This window comes from Oncorhynchus mykiss, chromosome 16 (genome assembly GCF_013265735.2).
Source record: "Oncorhynchus mykiss isolate Arlee chromosome 16, USDA_OmykA_1.1, whole genome shotgun sequence".
NCBI lineage: Eukaryota > Metazoa > Chordata > Actinopteri > Salmoniformes > Salmonidae > Oncorhynchus > Oncorhynchus mykiss.
Window position 1 is genome coordinate 21,374,345 of NC_048580.1, and position 25,233 is coordinate 21,399,577.

A 25,233-nucleotide genomic window follows, 5' to 3' on the forward strand; every position below is an offset into this window, starting at 1 on the left:
GTCATTTACCACATTCATGAGTGCAGTCTCAGTACTATTTGGACAAAGCTTATAGCAACTAAAGTTATATAAAGGTTAGATAAATAAAACTAAAACTAAACTATGATGGGGTCTAAAACCAGACTGGAGCGTTTCTTATACATTTTTCATTTTTAGGAAGCCAGTGAGTTGCTGCGCAACAGATTTTTCAAAAAATGTTGAGAGGAATGGGTAATTTGATATAAGCTGATTGTTTTTTGTTTTTTGGGGGGGCTTTTTCAGGATTTATTACTACAAATTTTAGTGAGTTTGGTATACATCCGGAGGATAGGGAGCCATTTATTATGTTCAACATAGGATTGCCAAGCACAGGAAGTAGCTTGTTCAGTAGGTTAGTTGGAATAGGGTCCAGTAGGCAGCTGGACCCTATTCCACAGAGCTGTAAGCAAACCTGTAAAAATGTAACGGTTGTGAGCAACATTCGATAACTGCGATTTGCTCTCTCTAATTTCCGTAACTCCTCCTTGAACTGTATGGCGTAGATGGGGAGTGATTTGGGAAAGGGTTAGAAAGGCTGGACAGGGTTTGGGTTTGGGTGGTGTAGTGGGAGGAAAAACGGGAGGGAATTGGTGTCTATGGCTCTATTTCACTTTCTGAGAGGAACATGACTATTGAAGAAAATGTAATGTAGGTAGGCCGTGACTGGCCTCATACTCCAGTACAGTAGGTGGCAGTAAATGCTCCTTAAAGTTTGGATACGATCTGCCAATCCAATATCAAAGAAGAAGAAGAAGAACTCATCCTTGCCCACCCTTTCCGATGAGGTTGTCGGGGTAACTAGAAAGGACGCTTTTATCCCTCACACCGCAGCAGAGCAAAACCACAACAGTGGACAGTTGCCATTTATGTTGTTACGACTATTGACCATTTTTTTGGACTGCACATAGCTAGAAGAAAGCTTTTCAGGTAACTTCTATATTCTCAGCATTTGGAACTCTAAATCCCTCGTAAATTGTAGCAAGCCGTTTTAATGCTAACGGGAGCTAACCATGGTATGCTATTTTTTGCAAAAGGCCCCAATGGATTAACGTTAGCTAACGGTAACTAGCTAATGCTAGCTAGCTGGTAGCCAATGTTTAGTTAGCATAGCGAAGATACCAAGTAAGCTAGCTTGTATTTTGTTGTAACTTTGTCCAATAAATATCCACATAAATCACAATTAACTAGGGGACCCAGTTGTACGGACATGTCCGTTTTAATTATCAGGTAGCTAACGCCAGCTGCCCAAATGTCAGTGTGATCATTCCAGCAGTTTCTAGCTAGCAAACGTTAGCTAGCTAACTTACTTGACAGCAGCAGTGGCTAATCTGTTGCTTGTTTATCTGATCAAGTCACTTGATGCAACACATACATCATATTTTACAATGTAAGTTTTCTTGGGACCCTTCTCCTCATCATCCTCCATTCCTCCTCCTAATGTTCCTCTTCCTCCTTTTCTTCCTCTCTACAGATAAGGCAGCACTGGGGACATGGCGGTGTACTTTGATCACCGTATCGAGGCCCCTGAGTCAAGCGGGGGCCCCTCTCAGGTGGCATGGCATCCCACTCAGCCTGTACTAGCAGTGGCCTCCAACAGCCCCACCACCGGGGGCAACATCGACCTTTACCTCCAACAGGTGAACCCCCCTCACCACACACTGCAGTTAGTCAGAGTTGCACCCATCCTGTCCTCAATCTGCAACTGACCAAATTATGCTATAGACTGACTGCATTGCCACATCAGACATCAGTCAATAGCTTCATGTTTATCAATTGCTGAGGGGAATTATAAACTCACTGCACTTTGCCTTTTGAAGACTGTTTAACCCCAGTAAACACTTGAAGAGTGGAGAAGATGTAGACAAGTATGAAACTGCTACTAATGGATTGACTGAACTGCTCTCCTGTCATCATGTAGGGGGAGCACGTAGGGAGCTGCCATGTGGACCGTCCCTTCCAGCCCACGGTGCTGTGTTGGCACCCCACCAAGCCTCTGCTGGCTCTGGGCTGGGAGACAGGCGAGGTGCTGCTGCTCACACACCCCTCTGGAGAGCAGACGCCGCTGCCCGCCACACATACTGCCTGCATCACCCTGCTGGAGTGGAGCAGCTCCGGCAGCCGCCTGATCACCGGGGATCAGGTGAGTGCGTGTGAACACAGACAAGTAGACACACACAAACAAACAAACCACACACACACACACAGACTACTAAGCATTTGAAATACATGCTAGAATATCAAAAGTAGTGAAGATATTTTCATAGTCCTCCGTCTTTGGGCTATTCCATGTAAAAGTCAACCTGAGCATGCACAAATAAAGTTAGTCATTTCCAAATAAAACCACATTCATAATTATCCTTAAAGTCTATACGTTGAAGTGCAGGCTTAATTTGACAAGTTTCGTGGCTCTTACAAAGCTCACAGAGTGTGTTTTTCCACCAACAGCTATTATAGTTGCACAGATGAGATGTTAATGAAGCAATACAGACCAAATTGAAATGTCTTGAGATTCCTTTGCGTGTTCTACAGTCTTGTAAAGATAGGAGGGTGACTGAGACATGCAATGTAACATCCATAACGATTTTTACTTTGGATCATCTTAACAGTCTCTGTAATGCTAACTTTCATCAAGGTTTTATATGGTCTATAATTGGTTTCTCTCTTCTCATTGTCAGTATCCTTTTTCAGTGGTATGATATCCTTAACATCCATAACGGTTGTGGATGTGATGGATATTGATGTATTTATCTTAGCTTCAGAAGCTTGTGCTTGTTCTGGCATTTATTCTTCAGACTTTCCCTGAAGCAATTGTTGCATTTTTGTGTTCTAGCTACGATTCTCTTGGAAAATATATGCTGAAATGCATTTCTCATACATGGTAGTACTGTTTTTTTTTAAGATAGAAAGATGAGAAGAGTGTTTTTCAACAATCTGTGAGTAGTCCTGGAGTGTCATTTTTAAATGAAGGCTCATCTATTTGTAGTATAGGCACATGTACATTTGAAGTCTGAAGTTTACATACACCTTAGCCAAATAAAATACATTTAAACTCAGTTTGTCACAATTCCTGACATTTAATCCTAGTAAAAATTCCCTGTCTTAGGTCAGTTAGGATCACCACTTTATTTTAAGAATGTGAAATGTCAGAATAATAGTAGAGTGATTTATTTCTGCTTTTATTTCTTTCATCAAATTCCCAGTGGGTCAGAAGTTTACATACACTCAATTAGTATTTGATAGCATTGCCTTGAAATTGTTTAACTTGGGTCAAACGTTTCGGGTAGCCTTCCACAAGCTTCCCACAATAAGTTGTGTGAATTTTGGTCCATTCCTCCTGACAGAGCTGGTGTAACTGAGTCAGGATTGTAGGCCTCCTTGCTCGCACACTCTTTTTCAGTTCTGCCCACATTTTCTATAGGATTGAGGTTAGGGCTTTGTGATGGCCACTCTAATACCTTGACTTTGTTGTCGTTAAGCCATTTTGCCACAACTTTGAAAGTATGCTTGGGGTCATTGTCCATTTGGAAGACCCATTTGCGATCAAGCTTTAACTTCCTGACTGATCTCTTGAGATGCTGCTTCAATATATCCACATAATTTTCCTACCTCATGATTCCATCTATTTTGTGAAGTGCACCAGTCCCTCCTGCAGCAAAGCACCCCCACAACATGATGCTGCCACCCCTGTGCTTCACGGTTGGGATGGTGTTCTTCAGCTTACAAGCCCCCTCCTTTTTCCTCTGAACATAAAGATGGTTATTATAGCCAAAGAGTTATATTTTTGTTTCATCAGACCAGAGTACATTTCTCCAAAAAATATAATCTTCGTCCCCATGTGCAGTTGTAAACCGTAGTCTAGTTTTTTTACTGGTGGGTTTGGAGCAGTGGCTTCTTCCTTACTAAGCGGCCTTTCATGTTATGTCGCTATAGGACTCGTTTTACTGTGGATATAGATACTTTTGTACCTGTTTCCTCCAGCATCTTCACAAGGTCCTTTGCTGTTGTTCTGGGATTGATTTGCACTTTTGGCACCAAAGTACGTTCGTCTCTAGGAGACAGAACGTGTTTCCTTCCTGAGCGGTATGACGGCTGCGTGGTCCCATGCTGTTTTATACTTGCGTGCTATTGTTTGTACAAATGAACGTGGTACCTTCAGGCGTTTGGAAATTGCTCCCAAGGATGAACCAGACTTGTGGAGGTCTACAATTTTTTTCTGAGGTCTTGGCTGATTTATTTTGATTTTCCCATGAAGTCAAGCACAGAGTTTGAAGGTAGGCCTCGAAATACATCCACAGGTACACTTCCAATTGACTCAAATGGTGTCAATTAGCCTATCAGAAGCTTCTAAAGCCATGACATCATTTTCTGGAATTTTCCAAGCTGTTTAAAGGCACAGTCAACTTAGTCTAAACTTCTGACCTACTGGAATTGTGATACAGTGGATAATAAGTGAAATAATCTGTCTGTAAACAATTGTTGGAAAAATATTTGTCATGCACACCGTAGATGTCCTAACCAACTTGCCAAAACTATAGTTTGTTTACAAGAAATTTGTGTAGTCCTTGAAAAACTAGTTTTAATGACTCCGACCTAAGTGTATGTAAACTTCCGACTTCAACTGTGTGTTGTCTCATTTGCATATTTTGTTACAATATTTCAGGAACATTTTAATACCAAAAAATCTGGTTTAAATTGAAATGGTAAAGGTTAATTTTGTTATATAAAGATATCAAAATAACTTATTAGGGTGTGGTGCCTGGTCTTGTATATTATTCAGGCTACCTGTAGTTATGCAATGATAAGACACTATGTCTTCTTCTGACATTTAAAAAGCCTTCCAAATGACAACAAATGTATTGTGATAGATTTTTCTCAAGATATCTTTAAGATTTTAATGTCTATTTCAGACTAACATCATAACGGAGGGGGGCGGAAGGTATCCTAGTGGTTAGAGCGTTGGGCCAGTAACCGAAAGGTTGCTGGATCGAATCCCCAAGCTGACAAGGTAAAAATCTGTCATTCTGCCCCTGAGCAAGGCAGTTAACCCACTATTCCCCGGGCCCAAAGACGTGGATGTCGATTAAGGCAGACCCCCGCACCTCTCTGATTCAGAGGGGTTGGGTTAAATGTGGAAGACACATTTCAGTTGAATAGATTCAGTTGGACAACTGACTATTCTTTCCCCCCTATAACATCCATAAAAGTCATTTTTCTTCTAAAGTAATAAAGGAAATTAGTATTTTCCCCCAAAAAATGTTTGTGTTCAGCCATGTGTTCAATCCATAAGACCTTTGCTAAGAATTCCAGTTTCCTCCATTTCATTTAACATCCATAAGGCTTCTTATTTGCTTCATTTTCACAACATGTCAATATATACAAGTCCATTTTTAGGGGTATACACCCCAAGGGACACACACACACATCAAAAGTTTCATTTATATTTTGTTTGTCCGTTCTGTGAGACATTAAAGTTGTGAATTTTCTTGCAAATGTAACATCCATAACGCTGGAATCGCCCATTTGGCATGTGTGTTCGAATGTGCTGTCGTTGATCTGTGTAGATGGGAGTTCTCGCGTTATGGAAGGTGGACGCCCGAGGAAGACTACAGGGAAGTCACATAGTGAAGCACGACTACACCAAGCCCTTAACCTACTGTATCTTCAGACCAGCACCCCCGGGAGAGTGAGTTACTAGAACCGTATAAGTACCCCAAAAGGTTCTGAGTCAGAGCAGGCTATTGTTCTGCATATGCTCTTGACAAAGAGATGCATCAATTGATATACAGCAATGGCCCCCAATTACATTAATCTGCTGGTAGATTTTTTTTCTTGAGCGGATGGACAGGAGACAGGAACATAGTTATCAATAATTTGTACACTGCAAATTGGCCTCAAGAAGCCCAAACAGAAATAGGATTTCACAAAAACAAACCTTGATTACATTGGGATACAATCACATATGCCTCTATATTTATGCGTAGGAATAGTTGGGAACAGATTTCCCTAAATTAAAATTACTTTGATCTGAGTTCCTGGTGATTTAACAGTCCTTTATGTCCAACAACAAAAATGATATATCAAGTTTTTATTTTATTGCTCAAAAAACTTGGATGGCCAAATAAAATCAGCATTTGGCCCGAGAGCCGCCTATTGGGGAACCCAGATATACTGTATGTGGATAAATATTTTAGAGCCCATGTGGTTTTATGCAACTAGTCAATATTATGTTTAGGTAAGACAACTAATTGTATCCATATTATCTTGGGTTGTCAATCAATGGCACTGACACTGTCTCGCCCTGCTATTAAGCATATAAATGCCAAGTGTACGTTAAGCCAGGCACTGTCTCCCAAATTGTTGGTCGGGACCCAAACCCACTGGTGCATTGCAGTTGTTTCTCTTGGGTGTTGCTCAAGACTGGGCCCTAGCTAGAAAAATGGTTTTGCTTATTCACTGGGTCAGAATGATTAACATTTGAAAGACCTTAGCTGTGCTATTTTGCCAACTCCTATGGCCATTGTCACATCATTGTTTGGCGTAACAATGGCCATAGTAGTTGGCAAGACTGCACAAACAGATCTGGGATTTAGGCAAGTGTCAGTGTCACAATGCATAGTTTGGAAACCATTCCACTAAGATCCTGTCCCAGTGTATGATGCTAACTGTGTTTGTGGTCGGTTCCAAGGGATGTGGCGATGCTGGCGCGGGCGGCAGTGGGCGGGGACGAGAGTGCCCTGGACATGTTCAACTGGAGGAAGGCTGGGAATGGACCGCCGCTCAAGATGGGTCCTCAGGAGGGTCTGGTGTTCTACGTCGGCACGGCAGACGGTTAGACGCTCTCAAACTCTGTGTTTTTACCTGCATTGTTCCCCTGCGTGTGAGTGTGAGTGTGTGGGAGACCTCTCGCCTCAGGTCCTGTAGAGCAATTCCTCCAAAACAGGCACTCAACAGTTGGAGTGTGTTTAGCTTTTGTGCACTGCCCACAGGGATGCAAAGTAGTCACATTTTGGCTAAATTCGCTGTTTTGAATCCAAAATATGTGACCTATGTGATTCATGTAGATCCGATGAGAAAAGCTTGGGCGGGGGGCTTTGGATGACTACTGGCTGTATGCGAACGCCTGATGCACGTTTGTAGCAATACTGACTGTATCCAGGGCTCAGCCAATCGTTCACATAACAACAGAATGCAGCACGTGACTGAAGAGACAACCCAGCAGAGAGTGAAAAGGCAGTTTGTGTCTATGCCTTTGCTGGTTAACTTACAGCAGCGCGTCCCCTGAACAATAGCGAAGAGGTAGGTGAGAAGCCTGACCACGGCAACGGGGTGAGAAGGTGATGAAGCATACTTCATGAGTTGTAACCGAAAACAACTGGCATTTGGAAAGTTTGAGGTGAGGGAGAAAGTGTGGTGGAACAAGTATTGTTAGCATTGTTAAGTTACTTATCTTGCTTGCTGGATCTAATTTTTATTTTTTTCATATTTTTTTATTTCACTTTTATTTAACCAGGTAGGCTAGTTGAGAACAAGTTCTCATTTGCAACTGCGAACTGGCCAAGATAAAACATAGCAGTGTGAACAGACAACACAGAGTTACACATGGAGTAAACAATTAACAAGTCAATAACACAGTAGAAAAAAAGAGAGTCTATATACATTGTGTGCAAAAGGCATGAGGAGGTAGGCGAATAATTACACTTTTTCAGATTAACACTGGAGTGATCAGATGGTCATGTACAGGTAGAGATATTGGTGTGCAAAAGAGGAGAAAAGTAAATAAATATAAACAGTATGGGGATGAGGTAGGTAAAATTGGGTGGGCTATTTACCGATAGACTATGTACAGCTGCAGCGATCGGTTAGCTGCTCAGATAGCAGATGTTTGAAGTTGGTGAGGGAGATAAAAGTCTCCAACTTCAGCGATTTTTGCAATTCGTTCCAGTCACAGGCAGTAGAGAACTGTAACGAAAGGCGGCCAAATGAGGTGTTGGTTTTAGGGATGATCAGTGAGATACACCTGCTGGAGCGCGTGCTACGGGTGGGTGTTGCCATCGTGACCAGTGAACTGAGATAAGGCGGAGCTTTACCTAGCATGGACTTGTAGATGACCTGGAGCCAGTGGGTCTGGCGACGAAAATGTAGTGAGGGCCAGCCGACTAGAGCATACAGGTCACAGTGGTGGGTGGTATAAGGTGCTTTAGTAACAAAATGTTAGCTAGCCAGAGAAATGTTGAGCAACATTAGCCAACTTAACTGATCAAATAATTGAGTTTATGGTGTGAAAATTAGCTGGCTAATAAAGTCAGACAGCTAACATACGTTAGTTAGCTAACGTTACAACATCAGATGAGCTAACGTTAGTCACCTAACCAATTCGCTATAGTATTAACTGGTAACGTAAACTCACCCCATTCCGTACAAATGTGCTCAACCGCAACATCCAAATGAGGCTACAAAGAAAACTAATGGGATTGTAGCGACTGTGTTGACATCACAATTGGGGTGTGTGAACTAGGTTTCTATTCAAGCGTTGATCGACATGGTAATGGCTTTATAGCCATTTAAAAATAGACCCGACGGGGCTTATTGCCAGCTTGAATTATGCAGAAATGGGCAGTGTTTAGGTCATGTAATTGATTGTGTTGGAAAGGGGAGAAATTGTGCTTTACAATGGTATTGACATTACAGTTGATCTGGAAGTATTACGTTTTTTGGGCGCTAAAATAAGGGCAATTGTACGGACCAAGTCGATGTACGAGTTTACGTGAGTTTACGTTGACGTTATACGACTCCTGGCTCTTCCTCAAGTTATAAGGCGTTAGTTGCTTACTGGACCATGGCAATCTGTGTGAAATGTTAACTAGTTAACGATCTAACTACTATCTGTGAACTAATGTTTTCCCTCTACAGTATGTGGTTAATTTTCAGAATGAGAGAATTAGGTAAAAATGAGTCATTGCTTGTTAAACAAGTGTAGCTGGAGCGTGGCCTGGCTTAAGCTGGGTGCCACTAGAGGTGAAAGGAACACCACACACTTTCTCTCTTTTTCAATACAGTGGATAAAAAGGGGTATGCGAGGTGTACTCTGCCTTAAAGAGATCAATTATGCCAACAAAAGATATCATGCTCTGCTGGAACATTGTAGAACAGATGTCCACAGGCGGAAAGTGTACAATGTAATAATGTGCAGTGTAGCCCAAAGATGTTGCTTTTCTTGTGTTGAACTTGACAGTAACACTTGTGAGTGAGGGAGTATTACATTTTTTACTCAGTGAACGTTATTTCTGCACACATGTAGCCTTGTGCTACATGCCTACTACAGTGGCCACAAAATAGAGCAAAAATAGAATGCCTTTTTGTTTCATTCTATTTCTGCGTAAGATGTTTTTTTCCCAAGTGCAATATTTAGATGTGTGTGTGGTCACAAGCGTTCTATTATAAAGGCGGTCAAATTAGTGTATTGTTTTCTCTCAAGACTTGAGTGTCATTTGCAGTAAATTCTAGGCAACAAATAACATTGGATTGCTTTCTTCACATTTTTAAGCTGTGAGTTAGGTTCACATTAACCACTTTTTATTTCACACACAGAGACTGATCATGTAGATCATATTCTTTGTTGTTTAATTAGTTAACATTTGCATTTCCCGCTAGCAGGGATTTTTTTTGCATGTGGTGAAACAAAGTGTCACCTTTTTGGGCCCTCAGCGGTTTGCATCCCTGTGCCCAGTGTAATTAAGTAAATTTGAAGCAGCACTGTCACTGTGTTAGTCTAAGTGTGTGTATTGACTCTGTGCCTAGGCAAGGTGCACTGTGTGGATGAGCATGGCAGGAGTAGCCCAGTGCTCAGTGTGGATGGCTCCATCCAGAAGCTTTTCTATCTGAAGAGGAGAGAAGTCCTGGCCGTTGTCACGGAAACCCTTTTGCTGTCACAGTACACTCTGGGACCTGAGGGGGGAGCCCAGGAGCTCATGAAGGTACATATCAAATTGTATTTTTCACATTTTTTATTTCACTAGGCAAGTCAGTTGAGAACACATTCTTATTTACAATGACAGCCTAGGAACAGTGGGTTAACTCCGTCGTTCAGTGGCAGAATGACAGATTTTTTCCTTGTCAGCTTGGGGATATGATCTAGCAACCTGTCGGTTACTGGCCCAACGCTCTAACGACTAGGCTACCTGCTGCCCCAATGCCATTGGATGAATCCCAGAACATATTCCAGTCTGTACTAGCAAAACAGTCCTGTAGCGTAGCATCCGCCTCATCTGACCACTTCCGTATTGAGCGTGTCACTGGTACTTCCTGCTTTAGTTTTTTATTGGAGAGCTTTGTATGCATCTCTGTGTGTGGAGTAAAGGTGGACTAGAGTTCTTTTCTTCTCTGGTTGCACATGTGACATGCTGAAAATAAATGAGGTCAAACGGATTTAAGCTTGCTTGCGTTAAAGTCCCTGGCCACTAGGAGTGCCACTTTTGGATGAGCATTTTCTTGTTTGCTTATGGCCTTATACAGCTCATTGAGTGCGGTCTTAGCATCGGTTTGTGGTGGTAAATAGGCGGCTAAAAATAATATAGATGAGAGCTCTCTTAGTAGATAGTGTGGTCTACAGCTTATCATGAGGTATTCTACCTCAGGCGAGCAATACCTCGAGACTTCTTTAATATTAGATATCGCACACCAGCAGTTGTTGACAAATACACACACTAACCAGACGTAGCTGCTCTGTCCTGCCGATGCACGGAGAAGCCAGCCAGGTCTATATTATCTGTGTCGTCGTTTAGCATATTAACATATTACAGTTTTTAATGTCCCGTTGGTAGGATAATCTTAATCATAGATCGTCCAATTTGTTTTCCAATGATTGCACGTTTGCCAATAATATGAAGGGTAGTGGTGGTTTACCTGCTCGTCGGCTAATTTTTACAAGGCACCCCGCCCTCCGCCCCCTTTTTCGCCGTCTTTTCTTCACTCGGATGACGGGGATTTGGGCCTTGTCTCGACAAAGCAGGATATCCTTCGCGTCGGACTCATTAAAGAAAAAATCTTTGTCCAAAAATCTTTGTCCATGTGAGTAATCACTGTTCTGATGTCCAGAAGCTCTTTTCGGTCTTAAGAGACGGTAGCAGGAACATTAAGTACAAAATGAGTAGCAAACATTGTGAAAAATCTAACAAAATAGCACATTTGGCTAGGAGCCTGTGAAACGGCAGCCATCCCCTCTGGTGCCATTACTTCAATTCAAGTTTGTGTGTGTGTGACTGTGTTTATGTGTTCTGTTGTCACAGGTGAAGCTGAGTGGAAAAAGTGGCCAAAGCGCAGACATCGTTTCAACAGAGACAGGCCTCCTCATCACAGCTACAGGGGAACAGGTCATCAGGTCAGACACACAAACACACACACCAACACCAACACAAGTAAGCATTTTATGGTAAGGTTGTATTCGGCGCATGTGAAAAATATACTATCCTTGTGGGGACCAAACAATTGATTCCCATTCAAAATACTATTTTCCTTAACCTCTAACCTCTAACCTTAACTCCTAAACCTAATTCTAACCCTAACCCATAAGTCTAAAATAACAATTTTCCTTGTGGGGACCAGCGAAATGTCCCCACTTGTCCAAATGTTCCTTGTTTTACTATCCTTGTGAGGACTTCTGGTCCCCACAAGGATAGGAAAACCAAACACACACACACTCTGACTGTGTAGCTAACATACAATGTGTTGTAGGCTCTGGGACTTGGAGAGGGATGACAACTATGTGCTTTCTCTGGATGAGAGCCTTGGCTTTGAGAAAGGAGAGGTGTTGAACTGTGTCTCCTACTGCACAGCCAAAGGTAGGAATGAACATTACTGGTGTTCTGAAAATTTGGGCTAATGGTGAGCTATGGTAGACTTATGTTAAATGGATTACAATTACACAGTATACATCCACTAGCCTAGTCTCAGATCTGTTTGTGTTAGCTTGCCAGCAACTCCTATGTCCGTTGTCTCTACTGCACACTGTTTATGACAATGGCCACCATAGGAGTTGGCAAGATTCTATGCTATGCATTTACCTCTCGAATAGGCAATTCTTTGTTTAATCATATTTAGGCATAGAATTGGGCATATTTGTATTGTTTCATGATGTCGCCCTCACTCCCCTGCGTCTTTCCAGAGATCCTAGCTGCAGGCACCAACAGGGGGCGTATAGCTCTGTGGAGAATGGTGAGCCAGCCCAACACCAGGACAGACACCAAGGCCCAGTGGAAACTACAGACACCCACGGAGATCGAGGGCAATGTCACCCAGCTCCAGGTACACTACTTTACTACAGTACCACATTATACTACAGTACTACATTATACTGTATTGAAACTTTGCGATGACTCAGGCACAGTGTGATATATCTTCGTCCATCACCTCTCCATCACCTTGTTTAGACAGATCCAATCAAGATTAGTTTCCAATGTGCTTTTTCGTTTGTCGACACCTGGTCTAAAATATTGAATTTCACTGATTGTGGCTACAATACGATCACCGGACTCATAGAGTGCGGTTAAATAAGTCAGTGACTATGTTATTACAGTTTTACATTCATGTGTTCTCTGATTGCAATTGTCTTGTTTGTTTCCAGTGGGGCTCCAACCTGAACCTGCTGGCTGCCAACAGTGTGACCACAGTGCTGATCCTCTGTGAGCACATCATGTCTGCCCACTTCGGCCAGCAGGTGGCAGCGGTACAGCTAACCCCATCTCAGCTCAGCCTCACAATGTTCAACACCAACTCCCACCTCACCCTGCGTTCCGACATGCACATCAAGGGTGTCTGCGTCACCAAGGTAACCAGTCCAAACATTTGTCCCGTTACCAAGTTAACCAGCCCCAAAATGTGTCCCGTGAGCCGTCACCAAGGTAACCAGACAAAAATGGGTCCCGCTACCAAGGAAACCAGCCAAAGATGTGCCCTGCTCACCAACTGTGTATGTATAGCTCAGCGTTTCCCAAACCAGGGGTCGGGACCCCACGTGGGGTCGCCTGATTTGAAAATGGGGTCGCGAGATGATTGTATAAAAATGATAATATAGCACTTGGTTCATAGAATAGCCTCTAGGTGCGGTTGTAATAAACATAGCCGTTTCTGATGTAAACAGAGCCGTTTCTGATGTAAACAGAGCCGTTTCTGATGTAAACAGAGCCGTTTCTGATGTAAACAGAGCCGTTTCTGATGTAAACAGAGCCGTTTCTTCCTACAAATGTGGCTCTATCTTTTATGACCCCGTCAATGAAAGAAAATACTCAGGAATATGTATGCGTCTTCTGTTTCCCTATACAATGCCCACAAGCCACGCAGGACTTATTAGAGTGGACAAGACCAGGCATTAAATCCGACTGGGTGGGAATGAAGATGTTCTTTTCTACACAGAAGAGCACACACAATTATTGCCTGATGATCTTCTGAACTTCCCAATACCTTTCTGATATGTTTCAGTCACTTCAAACCATTCTTCCTTCACATTGAAATAATGTCAAAAGTACTGTCAGACTGATTTGTAATAGACTGTCACAGCCCCAATTAAAGAAGGAAACATTGGTCGTTGATTACATCACCTTTTTTTTTCTTTACATTTTGGAGTCGCAATATTTTTAAAATCAAAATGGGGTCACGGGCCCAAAATGTTTGGGAACCCCTGGTCTAGCTTGACTTGGGAGGCTATCGAATAATTTGTTTTCTGCTCAATGTGAAACTTTTTTACTGTGCCTGGCTCACACAAGCAGGTGTGTTTATCTAAGGAGTATGTGAGGTGTGTTGAGTGGTCTTTTTGACTGAGATATTAGGCATCTGATGTTTACGTGGTGTGTGTTCAGGGCACAGTCACAGTGTGGAACGGGAAGCAGGTCACTGTGTACGAACCCTCGGGGGCAACTCTACGCAACACAGGTAAAGTGGCTGCACAGCTACATAGTGATAACATTGCACAACACCAGCATGGCACTGCATAACACGGTCATAAGCACTTATAACACGGTCGTAAGCACTGCGTTAAGACAGACGCTTAGTGTTGTTAAGCCCTGTGTGAATCCTCCCATTTCCCCTCCTCTCCCGTCCTGCTCGTCCCCAGGCTCTTTCCTGTGTGAGTCCCAGGTCTTAGCTGTGCATGATGAGAATATCTACACTGTGGAGCCCAATAGAGTCCAGGTTCGCACACCACAGGTCAGTCCCCTTACCTGGAACCCTCTGCCTATCCACAGTCACGCACACGCAGATACGTACAGACGCATGCACGCACGGATACACACACACACACACAAACACACACAGTATGCATACTGCCTCTTACGGCTTCGAGGCTCCCGTCAAATCTAGTTCAGTGTTCTTTTTGTTGTTATCTGTAGCTTAATTTTTAGCTAGTTTTCTACAGCAGGTAATTAATCCTGCAGCAACAGTAAACTTATTATGTGGATTATAATTACTGGATGTTTCTTTAGGGCAAGTTGGTGAACATTGCAAACTTTAGAAGCCTTTTTAAACCTGAAATACACTTCTGTGCAGGAAAATAATTTTCAGCAACAGAAGAGGGATCAAATTAAGATCCTTCTCTGTATATTATAGACGAGCATTGTGTGTCTTTGTCTATTGTAAATAAGCCGTGTGTATCTCTCTGACTCTGTCTCCCAGGGCACAGTGAAGCAGCTACTAGCCTTCTCTGAGGCCGAGGGCAACCCTGTGCTGCTCAGTGTGTGTCAGGGCTACCTGGTGGTGGGAACAGACACAGCTCACATCAAGGTCTTTGACCTCACTCGCAGGTATCCACAAAAACAGATAAAAACCTCTCAAATTACATGACTTGTAATGGCACAACCACTTTTTCAAATCAGTGTCATTAGCCAGTGTAGTAAGTGAATGAGCTTGGCCAAATTGATTTTGTTTTGCAGGTCTCCATTGTTTTGTGTTGCTATACATAGCTAGCAAAAGACTACTCCTTGTCATTGCATATTGCAGCACAATTTTCAGGGTTCATTGTGTACGTCATTGTATAGACTGTATATACGTCTGTACTGTATGTGTGTGTATAGAGAAGCCAAGGCCCACTGCAGTGCTAAGAACCTAGTGGACCTGACCCCTAATCTGGGAGCCCTGAAATCGGTCAAGTGTAACGCCAACGGCAACCAAGTCAGCATCCTGGTCACTCAGGTGAGTGGACACTTCGAGACATAGAACCTTGACTTTTTTTTCTTCCCCAAAGGATCTCATAGATAAACTTTGCTCTTGTAATTCGCAATGAAGTTATTTGAATTGCTACACTTTCAAGTCTGTTAAATTGTACTTCTACCAAGTTGTTGATTTATGTTGTTGCTGAATTATTTCTCCCTCTAAGGTGAATGGGAGACCTGACCACAGAATGTACTTCTATGACGTAGAGATGGACACACTCTCTCACTTTGACTTCTTCACTGGTAGACCGCCTAGTGGCATCTCACAGGCCGACGACACAGAAAGGTGTGTGAGTGTGTGTGTGTGTGCGTGCATTCTTTTGACCATGTGTGTTCTTTTGACTGTGTGTGTGTGTTCACTGAATATGTGTGTGTGTGTGTGTGTGTGTGTGTGTGTGTGTGTGTGTGTGGTGTGTGTGTGTGTGTTCCAGACGGCCACTGACAGAGCTGAGCGAGAGATGTCCTGTGTCTCATTTCTGGGACGAGAACGAGCCTCGTCTGTTTGTGTGTGAGACGGTACTGGTCAGCTCTCCCCAAATGGACCATCTGGACAGGGTAGGGGTGGCTTCATTGTACTACTTACCACCACACAAAAAATGTTACATACTGTAATGTACAATCACATTAACCAGATTTGACAACAAATAATCTATTATAGGCCTGTTTTCAGAATGTATTTCGAAAAATACAATACCATGCATACAATACCAGTGTTCCTCCTATATTTTTTCATTTTCCTTTGTCATTCCTCAATTTTTTTTATTTATATACCGTACCAGTCAAAAGTTTGGACACCTTCTCATTCAAGGGTTTTTCTTTATTTTACTATTTTCTACATTGTAGAATCAAAACTATGAAATAACATATGGAACCATGTAGTAACCAAAAAAAGTGTTAAACAAAATATATTTGATATTATAGATTCTTAAAAGTAGCCACCCTTTACCTTGATGACAGATTTGCACACTCTTGGCGTGCTGTCAACCAGTTTCACCTGGAATGCTTTTCCAACAGTCTTGAAGGAGTTCCCACATATGCTGAGCACTTGTTGGCTGCTTTTCCTTCACTCTGCTGTCCAACTCATCCCAAACCATTTCAATTGGGTTCAGATAAGGTAATTGTGGAGGCCAGGTCATCTGATGCAGCACTCCCATCACTCTCCTTCTTGGTAAAATAGCCCTTACACTGCCTGGAGGTGTGTTGTCCTGTTGAAAAACAAATGATAGTCCCACTATGCCCAAACAAGATGGGATGGCGTATCACTGCAGAATGCTGTGGTATCCATGCTGGTTAAGTGTGTCTTGAATTCTAAATAAATCACTGACAGTGTCACCTGCAAAGCACTAACACACCATCACACCTCCTGCTCCATGCTTCACGGTGGGAACCACAAATGCGGAGATCATCCGTTCATCTCAAATTTGGACTCATCAGACCAAAGGACAGATTTCCACCAGTCCATAATGTCCATTGCTCGTGTTTCTTGGCCCAAACAAGTCTCTTCTTCTTATTGACTGGTATTGTTTATTTCTGCAGAGACACACTTTTAAAGGGATAGGGTGAGATTTTAGCAATAAGACCTTTTTCTACCCAGAGTCAGATGAACTCATGGATACTATTTTTATGTGTCTTGAAGGAAGTGGCTAACTAGCGTTAGCGCACTTGCTAACTAGCGTTAGTATAATGACTGGAACTCATGGATACTATTTTTATGTGTCTTGAAGGAAGTGGCTAACTAGCGTTAGCGCACTTGGTAACTAGCGTTAGTATAATGACTGGAAGTCTATGGGAACAACATGCAAGCTGTTTCCATAGACTTCCAGTCATTGCGCTAACGCTAGTCAGCAAGGGCTCGCACAACTACCTTCAACTTCCTTCAAACTGCACGCAGAGACATAAAAATGGTATTCAATGAGTTTGATTGCCAAAATCTTGCACTATCCCTTTAAGAACACAGTGGCAAGTTACAGCATATATTCTAGCGAGCAGTGGCACGAATGAGATCCACAAGTGCACAGCCACCGCTTGCTCCTCATCATCTCAGTAGAGTGCAGTGGCACACATCAGTTCTATTTAAGATGGTGTCAACATAATTCAATTGTCATGCATTTTAGAATCTAATGTCCTATTAAAAAGTCACCAGAAGTGACCTTCTAACAATCATTCTACAAAATCTCCTGAGACCCCCCCCCCCCCCCCCCCCCCCCCCTTCCCACCTCTGCTGAAAAGAATCCTAGGGGAAACGCTGAATACATATCAAGTGTGGATGTGTTCGGTATGTACTGTATATGGTGTGTTCCGAGTCCTCTGTGCTATGAACTATGTAACATATAGCATGTATTTGCTGTCTCCTACAGGTGGATGTGCTCGTGGTGACGTTTTTCTGCACTCAGGAACATGGGCTCCTCCTGCAGGACTCCTACCCCAAACCAGCCGGCCTGCAGGCCCTACTGGCCCTGGACGTTCCCTACTACTACTTCACCTGTAAGGTAGGGACAATGACCAATGTACAGTACATTACCTGCAGAGTATTGAATGGTATCCCTTTACTTAAGGTGAGGCCATTATTTACTGTATGGCTACTCTTTTGTTTACTGATTTTCTAATTTACCAGGGACGTACTGTTCATATGATTTATTATGTTATCATGATTTTTAGTAGGCCTACAGATGTAGGATCTTAATTTGAGACAGTTTGCTACAGCAGGAAAAAAATAATGTAGCAACAGGAAATCAGAATTATTATGTGGATTATAATTCATGGACATTTTTTGTAGGAGTTGATACATTTTACATTACTGCAAATCAAGTCTGAAATTCTTAAGTGGAAATTGCACATTTTAGAAGCCTTTTTAAACCTGCTGTGCAGTCAAATTCTCATCAACAAAAGAGTGATCAAATTAAGATCCTACATCTGTAAATCACTTGTAAGGTAGGGTTGCTCTCTTGCTTCTCTTCCCCATCTTATCCCTCAGAGGTTATGCTCATAAAACTCGGTTAGTCTTTCTTTTCATTTTGCATAATCTTTGCTTGGGCTCTTCTTCCCTCTCTTTCTTGAGTGTATGTGAATTTGTCATTTCATGTGCATATGCATGTCTGTTTGTGCTTGGCTTCCATTCACACCAGCTGTTGTTTCGGAGGGGTGGTATCTCTTTACCAGAAGTAAGTATCTACTGCCCCTTCAGTTAGTCAGTGCTGCAAATTTCCTCGGCTTTTCCATAGTCCTACCCTCTTTTCCTAGGCTTGTGGCATTGTAAAACCTCCATTGTGTCATAATAATTAACAGGACAATGTAATCTAGACCATCCATAGTGACATTCGTTTTTACATAGGAAGAATGCACCACAGTATTCAGATGCATAAGCCAGAATTGTAGGGTCCATGTTTTGTAGCTTGTGGCATAGAATGACATATAACATTGGATCGGATATCTGTGGCTTACTCCACTGGTTGGATACGATCAATGTCTTCTTAGATGTCTATTTCCACTGTTTTTGATTCCTTTCTTGTCTGTGTCTCCCTACTAGCCCTAGATCTCATATCTGAGGATGTTTCCTTTCATTGAGCCTACTCTTCTATGATGAAGGACTGGGTGTTGCTACAATAGTGTGTGTGCGCGTGTGTCCGTGCGTGTCATTTTCCCTTCCTAATCAAGGAGCCAAATTCTTTCATCTTACCTGTGTGTAATCGAGTCGGCTGCCAGTATTGAAAGTTATCACGCTATAATAGAAAAAGGCTTCAAGAGCCTGATTATATCTCTGGAGAAAAGAAAGAGTTTCCTGAAAAAAAATCATGAAAAAAAAACAACTGTATCTTACCCCACTCCAACCATTATGTTGAATTTTTCGCTCTAAAGTGTTCATCAGTACAAACCACATGGTTTAGTTATACATTAGTATTGTTTGTGTGGGGAATTTTCATATTCGGGTGTGAAGTGTTTGAAACAGAGATGAGATTGGACATTCAATGCATTAAAGAACTAGACCCCATGGAAGCACAACACAAAATCTATATAGTCACATTGTATTGAAATAGCTAATTCTTGGTTATCTCATCAACACCCAGCCAGGTGAGAGGGATCCAGGGACGGAGGAGGCCCAAGCTCCAGACCCCACCCAATCTCCATCCCTGGCCCAGGCCTCAGCCCCGGCTGCCCAGTCCCCCCACATGGTATCCAGACGAGCCCTCCGGGACTTTCAGGGCCTGGAGAACTGTGAAAAGGCCACCCGCGATGCCATGCTCAACTTTAGCTTCTACCTGACCATCGGAAACATGGACGAGGCCTTCAAGTCCATCAAGCTCATCAAGAGGTAAGAGAACTTGGATAGGCCTAGTTTTAACACTCGCTGACTGATAACTCATCAAGAAGTTAAAAGCAAGATAAGTTTACTGTGCTCCGTCTGTGCGGAGAATACACTATTTAACAGCTGACAGCTTTCTTCAGTTATATGTATTACACCAACTCCAGTAGTGCGGTATGTGTGACGTCTGTGTGATTGTATCGGAGTGTGTCTGCACATATGTGTACGCCTTAGCTAACCCCCAACGCCTTCGCTTCGCCCAATCAGTGGGCAGTGGGGTAGACGTGCAGAATGGCCATGCCTGCAGCCGTGCACCATCCATTTGCCACCGCTTCCTATCATCACTTCCTGGTTCCTGCCCACACCAGGGCCCCATTAACAGCCAGTAATTGCTAAGCACGTCCCAGTTCAAAGGCTTCAGGAAAGGCTATGGGGATGGTATTGTTGGTATGGCCTTGATTCCTCTCAGGCCCTCTGTCTGAAGGTTTGCACTGTGAGACTTCATTGTGACAGGTTCTTTATACCAACACAAATCTTTCAAATGTAGAGGCCACACATGGATAGAAAGATCATGATCACTCCCTGACCTCAGGATTAAGATGTTTTATGTGGGCTGGTTGTATAACTATAACAAAACAGCTTTGGCATTGAACTGAGAGGAGCACTTATTTTGCTCACAATTAGAGCAATTAGAGCGATGGCCTTATCTGTAAAGCAGGGGTTCTTAAACGTTTTCAGCCCCAGACCAATATGAAAAATCTACCATCGCACCTCTCACATGCCCAGGGCCCAGTTTATGAAACCCCACTGTAAAGGAAATATTCTTGAGTAATGCTGTTAGAGTGGTAAAACAGACACAATTATTGCGTTGATATGACCAGCAGAGCAAATCCATTGGAAATGAGAGCTGGCTAGCGTACGTGTAGTCTAAGCAGAGGGGTTTGACGGAGACAGGAGTGTGTTTAAAGCAAGGATGCTGTGATATGATCCGACAAACCGTTTTCTGCTTATAGTAGCATAGTATGAAGGGGATTTTCAATCACAGGACATGATTTAGGATGGTGTGTGTGTGTGTGTGTGTGTGTGTGTGTGTGTGTGTGTGTGTGTGTGTGTGTGTGTGTGTGTGTGTGTGTACTGTACGTTATGGTGAGGGGATGTGCTTCTCTAAACACACTGTGACACACAAATCCCTTGTCCTTGTTTGGTTCTAAAAGAGCGCCCTTTCCAGTCATTCAGCCAACCAGAGAAATAGGTCAGAGAGGGGATGTGTGTGTGTGTGACAAAAGGTGCCACCTCAAAGTAGCCTGGACGTCATCTATAGACTAATACGTGACTGGACACAATTGGACACAATTCTAAATTCCCCAGAAGTACTGCTTTGAGCACGTACAAACTCACAAATATGTCTGAAAATACAAAAGGGGATAATAGCCTATCCTAGCTAGCCGGATATGACACTATGTTTAATAGGTTGATGACAACTTTAGGTTGTTCCGCAGTGACAGTTATTTTTTACTGCCAATTTCTTCTTCAAAGCAGTCACTGTAGCCAGTGTGTTCGATCTCCGCTTATCCCCACCAACAGGACGATGCCCTTCTTGTCCTGTGTGTGACCAATAACATGTGCTTCTCTTCCGTCTATCTGCTGGGGCTCATTGCCATGGAAATGGCCTTTTGAACTGCCAAAACATGATTCAACGGAGAGACCCGACCCGCGTACTGTACACGTGAACTCCCAGCAGAGCTTTACTGATAGGCCGATCTCTAAATATTAGATGTATGTGATTTGATACGACCAACTCTGGTCCTGGTCTAAATGCAAAGTGAGCCCTACTGCTGATGAAGTTGTTATAGCTAATGAGATCTGTTGTACAAGTCTTGCTCTAAGGCAGATGGAAAGTTGATAAGACGAAACCGCAACCTGATTTTTATAGTCTAAAACTTTAACTAATATCTCTGAACATGTTGCCGCTCTCTTTGAGACACGCTAAAGGAGACATACTGACGCAGGATGTTGGATACAGTATGTCGGATACAGTATGTCGGATACAGTGTGGAATGTCTCTGCTCAGTCCAGATCCCCCAGTGCAATTTCCTGTCATTCACGTTGTCCTTGACACCAGGTGACACGCTACAGGGCTATCGCTCCATGTGAAGACCAGCCTTCACTTACAAAATGTCCTTTGCCGTCGGCCATTTATTTACAGGGGTAATGCTTCGTCTTTGTCCATTTCCGAGTCAGACAAAGGAAGTCGCCAGAAGTACAGCTAGACTGTATTAATGCAATGGTCAACAGTGCAGTGATTGTTGTAGTGAAGTCCCTTCTGGCGAGTTTTCTACTGTATACTCTATATTCTCTATGAGAGAAAAGTACACTATTCTAACACTATTTAATAGGTCACACAATATGTCTTGGTATTTTGACAGTGCTTATCAGTGCTATCTATAGTTGTAGGCTATTTCTTAGTGACGCCTCCAAAGCATTTTACCCTACCTTTTTTATAAGTTGAATTTAGGGGCAACTGTCTCAGTATGTAGAAATGTCGCTAGATTATAGCAAACACGTTGTTATAGATCAGGAGGAACACTGCATAACATAGGCTCGTCATTTTGCTTTCACAATGGGATTTGTTCATCAATAAGCCTTGATTAACTTGTCAGCTGTTTTATATAACCCAGTAACTTTTAAGTATTTTCTAACCATAATCCTCCCTCATAGAATTTAGTCAAAGTATATGTCTGAAGAAAAGATGCAAGAACCACCGCAAACAGGTACAGGCGGCTTGTATGCTTTTAGTTAAACATAGTATTTATTTATTTGCGAACAATCAATGGCAAAGGAATATTGTGGCACTTCCTCTTCTCTTCTCATCACTTAATTTCTCTTCTCTTCAATTCTCTGCTCTTCTCTTCTTCACCTACTCAAAGTCATCCTCTTATGTTCTTCTGAGCAAGAACATCCCCTGAAGCAGCTGGATTTCTTCTTGATCTTCTTCTTCTCTTTGGTTGCCTCCTCCAAGATCACCTTCTTCTCCTCCTTGGTCTCCTCCTCCAAGACCACCTGAACCTTCTCATGCTCCAGGCTGGCATAGTGCTCCTGGTATCCCTGGATGAGCCGCTGCGCCTCTTCCTTGTGCCGCAGCTCCTCTGTCTTGTCAACGACGGTCGTCAGTGAGCCAGTGCATTGGTTCAACCTTAGCCAGGAGAATGTTCTCCAGCTTGGGCAGGTTGTCTTGGTTCTCGTGGACCCACTCCTCTGCCCTCTGAACAGCCCTCTCCTCCCTCAGCAACTCAGTGTGGAGCTGACAGCATCTTCAGCTCTGCCTTCTCCTGAGAGAACATGAAAACAGAGCAATAGAATGAGACCGATGATCCTTTTAAAGATGCTGGGAGACGTATTGCTGTAACTATATTAGTACATTAAGAAGACGCATCAGAATCACACTTCGGTCATATCCAACAAGTATCATGTGTTCTCACCTCGGCGCAGATCCTCAGGTGCATGTTGTACAGAATCATGACAAAAGGGTCAGCAAAGGCTGGTGGTCTTCTGCGAGTCATGCAGGGTTTGACCTTGGCAGGGGCAGCCACAGTGTCCACAGCCAGGGCAGTGAAGCCAGGGGGTGGGCAGCAAGGTATGGCAGGGGCAGCAGTCATTTTACATGTTTTCACTGACAGCTTTTGCTTTGACTCCTGACTGATTGACATCATATGTTGAACTAAAACAAACCAATCGAGCAGAAACAAATCAGAATTTCATTCCTTGACCAACATGCTCTGTCGTCATTGATAGTTGGCAGTGCTAGGCAACATGGAATTTTGATAAAAAGCTAGTGTTACCAGACTTAAGTTAGGGTCTTCTGACGTACATTGAAAAATCTAATCTCCCTACTGTCACAGCTAACACCAACTTCAATTTTGCATGGGTTTTTCACATGAAATATTGTTACCACAAATAAAACATAAAAAGAATATATATATATATATATATATATATATATATATATATATATATATATATATTCAGTTGAAGTCAGAAGTTTACATACACCTTTGGCCAAATAAATTTAAACTCAGTTTTCACAATTCCTGAAATTTAACCCGAGTAAAAAATCCCTGTCTTAAGACAGTTAGGATCACCACTGTATTTTAAGAATGTGAAATGTCAGAATAATAGTAGAGAGAGTGATTTATTTCTGCTTTTATTTATTTCATCACATTCCCAGTGGGTCAGAAGTTCACATACACTCAATTAGTATTTGGTAGCATTGCCTTGAAATTGTTTAACTTGGGTCAAACGTTTCGGGTAGCCTTCCACAAGCTTCCCACAATAAGTTGGGTGAATTTTGGCCCATTCCTCCTGACAGAGCACGTGTAACTGAGTCAGGTTTGTAGGCCTCCTTGCTCGCACACGGTTTTTCAGTTCTGCCCGCAAATCTTCTATAGGATTGAGGTCAGGGCTTTGTGATGCCCACTCCAATACCTTGACTTGTTCTTAAAACTTCTTATGGCTTGAATCCCGCTAACGGGATCGATATGACAACAGGGCACCAAATTCAAAACAACAGAAATCTCATAATTAAAATTCCTCAAACATAGAAGTATTTTACACAATTTTAAAGATAAGCTTGTTGTTAATCCCACCACAGTGGCCGATTTCAAGAAGGCTTTACGTCGAAAGCACACCAAACGATTATGTTAGGTCTGCACCTAGTGACAGAAAAACACAGCCATTTTTTCAGCCAAAGAGCGGAGTCGCATAAAGCAGAAATAGAGAGAAAATGAATCACTAAAATTTGATGATCTTCATCAGATGACACTTATAGGACTTCATGTTACACAATACATGTATGTTTTGTTCGATAAAGTTCATATTTATATACAAAAATCTGAGTACAGCGCTCAGACCACAAATCAAGCCATACAGATATCCGCCATGTTGTGGAGTCAACAGAAGTCAGAAATAACATTATAAATATTCACTTACCTTTGATGATCTTCATCAGAATGCATTCCCAGAACCCCAGTTCCACAATAAATGTTTGATTTGTTTGATAAAGTCCATCATTTATGTCCAAATACCTCCTTTTTGTTCACGCGTTTAGCCCAGTAATCCAAATGCTCAATGCGCGATTGCTTAGTTCAGACGAAAAGTAAAAACAGTTATTACAGTTCGTAGAAACATGTCAAATGATGTATAGAATCAATCTTTAGGATGTTTTTATCATGAATCTTCAATATTGTTCCAACCGGAGAATTCCTTTGTCTTCAGAAATGCAATGGAACTCAAGCTAACTCTCACGTGAACGCGCATGACCAGCTCATGCCACTCTGCCAGACCTCTGACTCAATCCCCTCTCATTCCCCCCTCCTTCACAGTAGAAGCATCAAACAAGGTTCTAAAGACGGTTGACATCTAGTGGAAGCCTTAGGAAGTGCAATTTGACCCCATAGACACTGTATATTTGATAGGCAAAGAGTTGAAAAACTACAAACCTCAGATTTCCCACTTCCTGGTTGGATTTTTTTCTCAGGTTTTTGCCTGCCATATGAGTTCTGTTATACTCACAGACGTCATTCAAACAGTTTTAGAAACGTCAGAGTGTTTTCTATCCAAATCTACTAATAATGTGCATATATTAGCAACTGGGCCTGAGTAGCATGCAGTTTACTCTGGGCACCTTATTCATCCAAGCTACTCAATACTGCCCCCAGCCAT

General features: G+C 42.5%; 1 protein-coding gene across 1 annotated transcript in view; it reads left to right on the forward strand.

The window, feature by feature from the left end:
* The first annotated feature begins 759 nt into the window (after positions 1-759).
* ift140 (intraflagellar transport 140 homolog (Chlamydomonas)) overlaps positions 760-25,233 on the forward strand; it is a 55,244-nt gene continuing 30,770 nt past the window's right edge. Inside the window, exons 1-18 of the mRNA XM_021565195.2 lie at positions 760-945; positions 1,490-1,655; positions 1,937-2,158; positions 5,580-5,701; positions 6,704-6,846; positions 9,817-9,992; positions 11,304-11,395; positions 11,749-11,855; positions 12,179-12,318; positions 12,638-12,841; positions 13,869-13,941; positions 14,123-14,214; positions 14,680-14,807; positions 15,078-15,195; positions 15,380-15,501; positions 15,647-15,770; positions 17,573-17,704; positions 19,280-19,524. Coding sequence (XP_021420870.2) covers positions 1,509-1,655; positions 1,937-2,158; positions 5,580-5,701; positions 6,704-6,846; positions 9,817-9,992; positions 11,304-11,395; positions 11,749-11,855; positions 12,179-12,318; positions 12,638-12,841; positions 13,869-13,941; positions 14,123-14,214; positions 14,680-14,807; positions 15,078-15,195; positions 15,380-15,501; positions 15,647-15,770; positions 17,573-17,704; positions 19,280-19,524 — 2,387 coding nt within the window. The 5' untranslated portion in view covers positions 760-945; positions 1,490-1,508. The remainder of the gene's footprint in view (positions 946-1,489; positions 1,656-1,936; positions 2,159-5,579; positions 5,702-6,703; positions 6,847-9,816; positions 9,993-11,303; positions 11,396-11,748; positions 11,856-12,178; positions 12,319-12,637; positions 12,842-13,868; positions 13,942-14,122; positions 14,215-14,679; positions 14,808-15,077; positions 15,196-15,379; positions 15,502-15,646; positions 15,771-17,572; positions 17,705-19,279; positions 19,525-25,233) is intronic.